This window comes from Benincasa hispida, chromosome 11 (assembly GCF_009727055.1).
Source record: "Benincasa hispida cultivar B227 chromosome 11, ASM972705v1, whole genome shotgun sequence".
In the NCBI taxonomy this organism is placed as follows: domain Eukaryota; kingdom Viridiplantae; phylum Streptophyta; class Magnoliopsida; order Cucurbitales; family Cucurbitaceae; genus Benincasa; species Benincasa hispida.
The window spans coordinates 27,266,079-27,275,254 of record NC_052359.1 but is presented as its reverse complement, the minus strand read 5'-3'; the positions used below and the strand labels follow the sequence as shown (position 1 = coordinate 27,275,254).

At 39.7% G+C, this 9,176-nt stretch overlaps 1 protein-coding gene across 1 annotated transcript; it reads left to right on the top strand.

Annotated features, from left to right (window-relative positions):
• Window positions 1-243: 243 nt before the first annotated feature.
• On the top strand, window positions 244-2,535 carry LOC120090641. Its single transcript, XM_039048361.1, has 6 exons — window positions 244-336; window positions 426-671; window positions 783-1,082; window positions 1,390-1,498; window positions 1,943-2,054; window positions 2,142-2,535. Exons 1-6 carry the CDS (start codon window positions 244-246, stop codon window positions 2,533-2,535), a joined length of 1,254 nt encoding a protein of 417 aa, XP_038904289.1.
• The last annotated feature ends 6,641 nt before the right edge of the window (window positions 2,536-9,176 follow it).

Genomic DNA, 9,176 nt, shown 5'->3' with positions numbered 1-9,176 from the left:
AGGTGGTAGGTGTGATTTCTTCCAAGGTTCATGATTTAGTGTTCCTGGAATGTTAAGGGGTTGAATGACCCTGTCAAGTATAGGATGGTGGCATACTTTCTGGCTCCCTTCTCTGTTATTTTCTGCTGTTTGCTTGAGACGAGGGTTCATCACAAGAATTTTGGTATAGTGATTGGTAGATTTGGTGATGCTTGGAGTTGTGTGTGTAGCTATAGTGTGTGAGGAGGTTGGAGGATCTGGGTGATGTGGCAGAAGAGTGTCTATGATTTTTCTATTGATGTTAGTGGGGATCAGTTCATATCTGGAACCTTAGTGGATATTGTATCTAGTGCTAGGGTACATATTGGTGTTGTGTATGCCTCTAATCACGTGAGCGAGAAGAGAAACTTGTGGTCGCAGTTGATTGATGTATTGTCTCGTGGCAGCTTCCTGGAGTTGTTTTGGGGGATATTAATGATATCCATAGTAGTTCGAAGGATTTTGATGGTTGCCCTAGCTTGACGGAGAATGAGAAGTTTGATGATGTGTTACTGGAGGCGGATCTGGTTGAGTTCAGTGTGACAAGTAACTGGTTTACCTGGACTAGTAAACTTCAAGGGAATGGTATCTTGTGTCGGTTAGATCGATTCTTGTCTAATGAGGCGTGGAAGAAAGCTTTTCCATATTTGGAGGTTAGGGTTGGTCAGTGAGGGATTTCTGATCATAGCATTCTTCTAGTTTCTACAGGGGAGACGAGGAGTAGGTTGCCTCCTACGTTTCGTTATTTTTCTCATTGAGCGGAGGCAGAGGGTTTTATTGATACTATCAGGTCAATGTGGAGAAAGTCTGAGGATGTGTCTCCTATGGTTAGCATTGTACGAAATTTAAAGGCAGTGAAGCGGGTTTTTCGTGCATCATTTGGTAGGCGTATCTCTATGTTAGCTGATGAGGTGCGGGCGACTAGTAAGGTTATGGAGGCTACTCAAGCTGAGGTAGAAAGGGATCCTGCTTCAGAGTCGGTGTGTGCAGAGGAGACTCAAGCCACTGAGGTGTTTTGGTTAGTGGCGAGATTGGAGGAGGCGTCGCTTCGGCAGAAAGCCAAGGTAAGGTGGCTGGAGTTAGGGGATATGAACACAGCTTTTTTTCATTGCTATGTTTGTTCTCGTCGCAGTTTCAGTGGTTTATTTACGGTTGTGGATGCTGGGGGGGACTTGCCAGATGGTGCNCACAGCTTTTTTTCATTGCTATGTTTGTTCTCGTCGCAGTTTCAGTGGTTTATTTACGGTTGTGGATGCTGGGGGGGACTTGCCAGATGGTGCATGATAAGGTGGCAGGGGTGGCGATAGAATTCTTTCAGGGTTGTTTAGGGGCTCAACCTGTCTTACTGCCCGAATTGAGGATATTATGCAGTTCAGCTGGTCCGAGGAGGGGGTGGAGGCACTTGGTCGGCCAGTGAGTCGGGAGGAGATTCAAAAGGCTTTATTCTCAATGAAGTCTGGGAAGGCTCCTGAGCCTGATGGTTTTTGGTGGATTTTTACAGAGCTGCTTGAAGTGTGGTTGGGGATAATTTTCGTGACGCCGTGCTGAATTTTTTTTAGACCTGTTATCTACTTGGTGGAGTTAATTTTACTACTATTATTCTTATCCCAAAGAGGCAGAGAGCTGAACGTATGGAGGAGTTTCGTCCTATTTCTTGTTGCAATGTTGTGTATAAGTGTATCTCGAGGATCTTAGCTGAGAGATTGCAGTTGTGGTTGCCTGCTTTCATCAGTAGTAATTAATAGTAATCAGTCTGTGTTTGTTCCAGGTAGGTCGATTTTCAATAACATTTTATTGTGTCAAGAGCTTGTGGGGAGCTATAAAGAGGGTAGAGGGAAACCGCGATGTGTGTTGAAGGTAGACCTTCAAAAGACGTATGATTCGATAAATTGAGATTTTCTGTTTGGTGTGTTGTTGGCTATAGGTACGCCCCTTCAGTTTGTTAGTTTGGTGAGTGCTTGTGTTACTTTACCTAAGTTCTTTGTGATGATTAATGGTTCCCTTGAAGGGTTTTTTCCTGGTAGAAAGGGGTTGAGGTAAGGAGATTCGTTGTCTCCTTTTTTGTTTGTGATGGTGATGGAGGTCTTGCCTAGGTTGTTGAATAAACCTCCTGTGTGGTTTAGGTTCCATGATCGGTATGAGCATCTAGGCCTGACTCATTTGGTTTTTGCAGACGATTTGATGATTTTCTGTGCAGCTGAGAGAGATTCTTTGGAGTTTGTGAGGCAGGTCTTGGTAGATTTTGTAAGGCTGTTTGGGTTAGTTATAAATGTTGGGAAGAGTTCCATATTTGTTACGGGTATGGAGTCTGGGGAAGCGGAGGAACTAGCTGCGTCTATGGGTTTCTCTCTTGGTTCGCTGCTTATTAGGTATCTGGGTTTACCTTTATTGGCAGGTTGGTTGAGGGTTGTGGATTGTGCGCCTATGATACAGAGGATTACAACTTGTATTAGAAGCTGGGCAGTGCGGTCTCTCTTCTTTACTGGGAGGTTACAGCTTGTTAGGTCTGTTTCATAGTCCTTTTAGGTGTTTTGGTGTAGCATCTGCGTGTATAACTCATGAGGTTGATCGTCTGTTACATATTTATTTATGGAAGGGTAATGCGATGAGTGGGGGTGGTGCACAGGTAGCGTAGGATGAGGTGTGCTTACCGCTGGGAGAGGGGAGAGGGAGTGTGAAGCATGTGGCCTCTTAGAACTAGGTTGCTATTATGAAGCTACTCTGGCTTCTCTTAATTAAATTGGGATCATTATGGGTGGCGTGGGTGGAGGCGTATGTTTTGTGTAGGCGGTCATTGTGGGCTGTTTGGAGTGAGGTTGGGAGGTCTTGGTGCTTGAGGACTATCTTGCGAAGTAGAGATAGATTCAAGCATCTGGTTCGCTTGATGATCAGCGATGGACGGTCTTGTTTTGTTTGGTGGGATCCTTGGCTACCGAGAAGCGCGATTTTGGATTCATATGGGTCTACAATGGTTAATGATGCAAGGAGTAGTTTGGAGGCACGGTTGTCAGAGTTCATGGATGGTGAGGGAGGTTGGAGGTGGCCTACAATGTCTTGGGAGCTACTTGAGATCTAGGGTCTTATTCAGGTAGTGGGGCCTAGGGTGAGAGGGGAGGATTATTGGGTTTGGGTATCAGATGCTAGTGGTTGGTTTTCTATCGCTAGTGCATAGGAGAGTTTGCATCCTCGTCATCCTAAGGTGTCTTGGGCTGGTATTTATGGGCAAGGGATGGTATTCCACGTCACTTCTTCTGTACGTGATTAGCTGTGAGGGACAAGTTGGGTATGCAGGATTGGTTGAGGAGTTGGGATGTGTTGTCAGATGGGGGTGTCTTCTATGTGGGGGAGGTGTGGAGTTACGGGATGATTTATTTTTTGAGTTTGGGTTTGGGAGAGAGGTGTGGTCTGGTGTATTGTGGTTCGTCGCATTGGGTGGCGAGTTAGGATGTAGAGTTGAGTTGGTTGTGTCGAATGAGGTCGGGTAAGGGGGTGCGCAGTAAGTTATTTCTTGTTTTCTGGTGTACTTCCATATACTACATCTGGCAGGAGCGTAATCGGCGGCTACATGGAGGTCAACCGAGGTCAGTGTCTGCTTTGGTTCACCTTATGGTCTCTACGATTCGTAATCGTGCTGCTTCCTGGTGGCTTGACCTTCTTGGTCTTATCTAGTGTGTTTACGGATGTTTTTTCTTTTTGAACTTTACGTTGTTCTTTGTTTTGTTGTTGTCCCTAGTTTTTCGGGTTTTGGGTTCTTTTCTCTGGCTTTCTCCCTGGTGGTTTGCAAGTTTGCGTTTATGTGTTGGATTTGTTCTGATCTTATCTTGTTGGCTTTGTTTTGATTTTGTTGCCCTGTCTTTGCTTGTGCTTTGTTACTTTGATGCCTTGATCTCGAGCTGTGGAATCCCCTTGTTGTTGTATAATAATATCACCTATTCTAAAAAAAATATAAGATAGGTTGAGAAAGAGTTACATGAGATTGCCTTCACCAGCTAAGAGAATGTTAGGCTATTTATGGATTAAATCATTGATTTTTCATGCAAAAGTTTATCGGTTTTCTAACTATCAAGCCTAATAGAATGTTTAAAAAAGCCAGATGAACTCCCTAGGAAAAACCAACGCGGATGTCAATTCCTGAATTAACTAAATGTTGTCACGCAAGCCTATTCATTTAACTAATCGCATTAAACCCATGTATTGATTACAACATTAAGTTAAATTGGTGTGGGTTTCGTTGTCTTTCGTTACTGGGTGATCCTAAAAAAACTAGCAATCGAACTATAAATATAACTCAAACCTATAGCTACTCAAATTAAATATGTCATGATTATAATTACAAATAATCACAACATGCATAACGTAGGCGAACAAACATACAATTATTAACAATTTAGTTGTTAAATAAAACTAATAACATGCTCATCCAAAAGTTCAATCGATAAATAGAAAATAAGAAGAAATAGAGAACTCAAGAACAATGCATAAAATATCTCATTAAACCATAGAAAATTTCCTAGCAAACTCAAAGTCAACGTTGGGGCATTTAGCCGTTCATCAATACATGAATCCCAACACCAAAATAAAGATTACAGCTCAAGGTGTGAAGAAATTTCATGGGTTTTGGCCAAGAATGGCCAACAATAATTCAGCTAAACCATCCTATCCTCAACCTAAAATTGAAAAATAGTATATATAGAAATCGCGAGAGTGCCGTGACGTTGTTCCCTAATGCGCTAACTGTCATCTCGTCAAACATCGAAGCGTTGTGCGCTACCCTGATCGAAGGCATGCTGCTTTCAATGTCGAGGTAGCACTATGACACTTTATGTCACACCCCCTCCCAAACTACCTGCTAGCTTAGTCAGGGAGATGGCGTGAAGCCAACAGACATCGTCCTCCTCTAACGATACCTGTTGATCCTGCTGAAACGTTGAACCTGATAAACATACTAATCTTAGATATAAAATACTTTATATGTAACACAATACAGCGGAACCCCTAAAAACCTTTAGACACACATGAAGTGCAGTCCTGACATAACTCGGTTTGGAAAATAACCTGATAGAGATATCACAACCAAAAACATATCCAACTGGGGTTTACACAACCATGACATCTAGTACTTACACAACCATAAACTATCCATTTCTTACAAAGACATTTACAATACAAACAGACACAATGTACAAATCCACCCACGTATGGAGCTTGATCTGGAAGCTTTTAGCATAAAACAGACTTTGGCAATTATCAGGCACCTGAAGCTCGATCTCTACCTGAAAAGTGGGAAAACATTTTGAAAGAGTGAGCTACGAAGCCCATTGAGTGACTAAATTTAAATCTGTAAATCCGCAAATCAGAACACGTGATAAACCTTTAAACGTATGAATCTGTTCGATCAAAGCGTTAAATATAAACGTGTAACGCTAAAAGCTTTCTCAAATACTCCGCAAGTACGTCATTAAAATCTAGCAAGGCATATCAAGTATATAAAATATTTTAACTAACATGACAAATCAACGTTATGTAGGGCACACCCAGTACAACCAACGTTTACTAGCTCTACGATGTAATGGAGCCCGCCCAGCATTCCCATCGTCTTTGTCGAAGTGGGGCCCGTCCAGCACTCACGACAGCTTCGTTGTCACGGAGTACACTCAACGTCAACAATGGAATATAACCTGTGTGCACACGGTACCATATAGCCTTGGGCTCAATATCTCAGTCATGTAGTCAATAAAAGTCTTAGAAAACCACATGAAAATATTAAAACATGTCTGCTTATCTTTATCTTTCATAAAACTCAAGCTTACCAAGCTTGCTCGTGAAAAACTGAAAATCTTTTAACAGTACTCGCTAATACATACTTTACTTTAAATGATATTGTTTCAACTACTTTTCAGGAATTCAATAATCACGTGCTCGTATATAAACCTCATTAGAAAATCTAAGCTCAAAACTTATGCTTGAAACCATTCATAGAAATCATGTATCATTCATAAGTTCATATTCAAGCATGTAAACCATTTAAGCATAAATTACAGTTTAGAAATCATTTTCGAAATTCGTTTTGTCACTCACAGTCTTGGTTAGTTCCCTGGCCTATAGACTCGGCCTATTTCCTCTTGGCCTGTCAAACAAACCAAAACCGAGCATCAGAACTATAAATCGTCTTGTCTTTCCATGCTCATGAATTCTAAATTCTAGAAATAAAATCATACTTCACACTTTTTTTTTCAGATTTTCCAGATTCAACACCCTAACTTCCGACACTCATAACTTCCTCAATACTTGATCAAAATTAATGTACTATATATAAAACTCTTCATTTTGGAACCCTCTACAACTTACTTGAATAAATAAAAACGATATTCCCAACGGATGTGTCCAGAAATCCTCCAAACACAGAAAATACAGATTCGTACTTTTCTGCTACCCTCTACATTTCTCCTGAAATTAAACCTACTTTTAATCGTTTTTGGCTCACAAATTATTCATGTAAGTTGTAGGAATTTAAATAAGCTTTACAACCATACCCAATTGAGCTTCTAGTTCAACCTGTACACCCCAGACTGTTTGAAAAACCAGAGAAAACCCTAGATCCTTTTGATTTGCACGAAAATTCTGTGCTATGTATTCCTTTTCAAAAACCATTAACTTATCATCAGATTTAGCTCAAGATTCCTTCATAAAATTTGTTATAAAATGGATTAAATATCAAGAAAGTCAAGCCTCACCTCTTATTTCTTCTTGTGTAGCTCAAACCGACTTAAAAACCAGAGATAGGCAGGTTGAACCCAGATTCTTCCATGGTTGCACTTGCATGAACTTTTTCCTCCCTTCTTCAACCTCCAACCTGCAGCAAGCTTCTTCTTCCTCTTCCTTCACTCTCTTTCTCAAAATGCTCTGAAAATCTGATGGGAAATGATGGAGAAATGGGCCGGTGGTGCCGAATGGGTTTCCATTTCCTTTCATTTTTTTTTTCTTTTTCTTTTTCTTTTTCCTTTTCCTTTTCCTTTTCTTTCCTTTCCTTTTTCTTTATTTCCTTTATTTTCTTTTCTTTATTAATAAATTTCAAAATTATCAAAGACAAGTTCAACTAAAATCTTTGCCATTTTTCTTCAACAATGGAACAACAATAACTTAAATCCAACATCCTACAATATGTGACAAGAGCAAATAATCCAAGAAAAGTCTCAGGTTTACACCCACTCCCTACCATATTGTACAAAGATGTGAAGTAGCGACATTGATCTGCACTAGACCAATTATTACGATCAGGTTTTAATTTCACTTGAAGTTACAAAGTTAAAATGTGTGTGGTACGCGATTGCCCATTACATAGTATACGATTGCAGATATGATGGTACTCATCACCCATTACATGGCATGAGATCACTTACTCCATCATCCATTACATGGTATGCGATCATATATATGATGATATTTGATCACTCATATAACATTAAACTATCACATTTATAATTGTGGGCGATCGCATAAACAATGGTAAGTGATCTTTCACCCCAAACACTAAAGGTGTACATGGGTTAGATTGGGTTGGGCTGGGGGTGTTTTATGGACCAACTTGAAAAATCGGATTGGTTGGGTTAACAACCCAAAAACCCAAATAAAATCTCCAACCCAACCCAACCCTTCAATTTCGGGTTAGATTGTCAGGTTATAACTTATTTTTTCCTTTTTAATAAAAAACATTTAAATTTATTTACAACATACGACTAATAATTAAAATCACATAAAATTCAAATGTTAAATACCAAATATCTATGATATCTATAACAAACTTTAAACAAAGACAAATAACATAACAATTTTAAAAGAAAACTATTCAAAATTCACAAATTATAAAACTTTAAATGAAGATATATGTATATATATATATATATATATATCAATTTGGGTTGGGTTGGGTCAACCCAAATCTTTTGTAGCCAACCTGCAACCTAACTCAATCCAATAAAAATAGAAAAATTTTAACCCAACCCAACCCTAAAGGAAATCTAAAACAGAGATCTCCATGAGCAGCGGAAGTAGATCGTTCCAAATCCCATTATGAATGAACGCAACAATTACAGTCTTAAATGGAAACAAATAGATTATGCATCAATAAAAATTACAACATGCTACATGATAATATAAGGGATAGAGTATGTGTATCTTTGAAAAACCATTCTTTAAGTATCCCTCAATCAATGTCCAATGTGTCCAACAATGCACTCGAACGCAACGAATAGCACACAACCTCCACGTACGATTGAATGCTCCTCGAACACAATCGAGTCCAACTCGATTCACGAATTGAGTTAGTGAAGAAAAACGTGCATAAGGATTTCCATGAGCAGCGGAAGGATCATTCCAAATTTCATTCGTATATGAACAATACGATTACACTCAAGAAACAGAAACATACGGTTATGCATAAATTGAAATTACAGCATGTTTTTCTACAGATCAAGGGAAAGAATTAACCATACCTTTGAAGACTCATCTTCAGCACCCTTGATCACGAACGCTCGTTCACAGCAAGACGGCAACTACAAATGCTCGAACACTATGAACACTACATTGCACGATCACAGCGAACTCGAACAAAATGATCTCCAAGATCACGAACACCCCGAAAACCACGAACGGCCTCCACAGAACCTCGACTGTGTCGAGTTGAGTATGACACCACCACAAAGTTACCTTGGTATTCTCAGTGTGAGAATCCAAAGTGTGGGCTCTGTATGAACTTGGTTAAAGACAGAGACCGGAGGAGGACAATTGTGTAAACGATTGAGCAAGTGGGAGATGTCAAAGCCTATCGTATAGGATTATGCCCAACCGTTTAACAAAAGCTATATGATCGTCTAGCAAAAGCTATGCGATCGTTTGGCTCATCGATCAGCTGAGTGTCTATCGTGTAGAAACACTCCATGATCGTCTAGTCTCTCCAAGCTGTTGTTTAGTAAATCTTATTTACTTGACAACCTTTCCGTAAGAACTTTCCGAGAATGGAAATCTCAATTCAACATTAACTAAATTTAGGAAAACGTTTTTCCTTTTTATCTCATGGTTACCATGAAACCACCAATAACCTCCCACTCAATTGGTTATTAGAGAAAAAGAGATAATTATCTAATAATTAATATTATTAT

What these genes read in the sequence shown, in the direction of transcription:
- LOC120090641 (XM_039048361.1), top strand. Translation starts at nt 244, where the DNA reads ATGTGGCAGAAGAGTGTCTATGATTTTTCTATTGATGTTAGTGGGGAT. An exon ending in AAGCTTTTCCATATTTGGAG is followed by an intron (nt 672 to 782) that starts GTTAGGGTTGGT and finishes CATTGAGCGGAG; the next exon opens with GCAGAGGGTTTTATTGATAC. An exon ending in CCTGGTAGAAAGGGGTTGAG is followed by an intron (nt 2,055 to 2,141) that starts GTAAGGAGATTC and finishes TGTGTGGTTTAG; the next exon opens with GTTCCATGATCGGTATGAGC.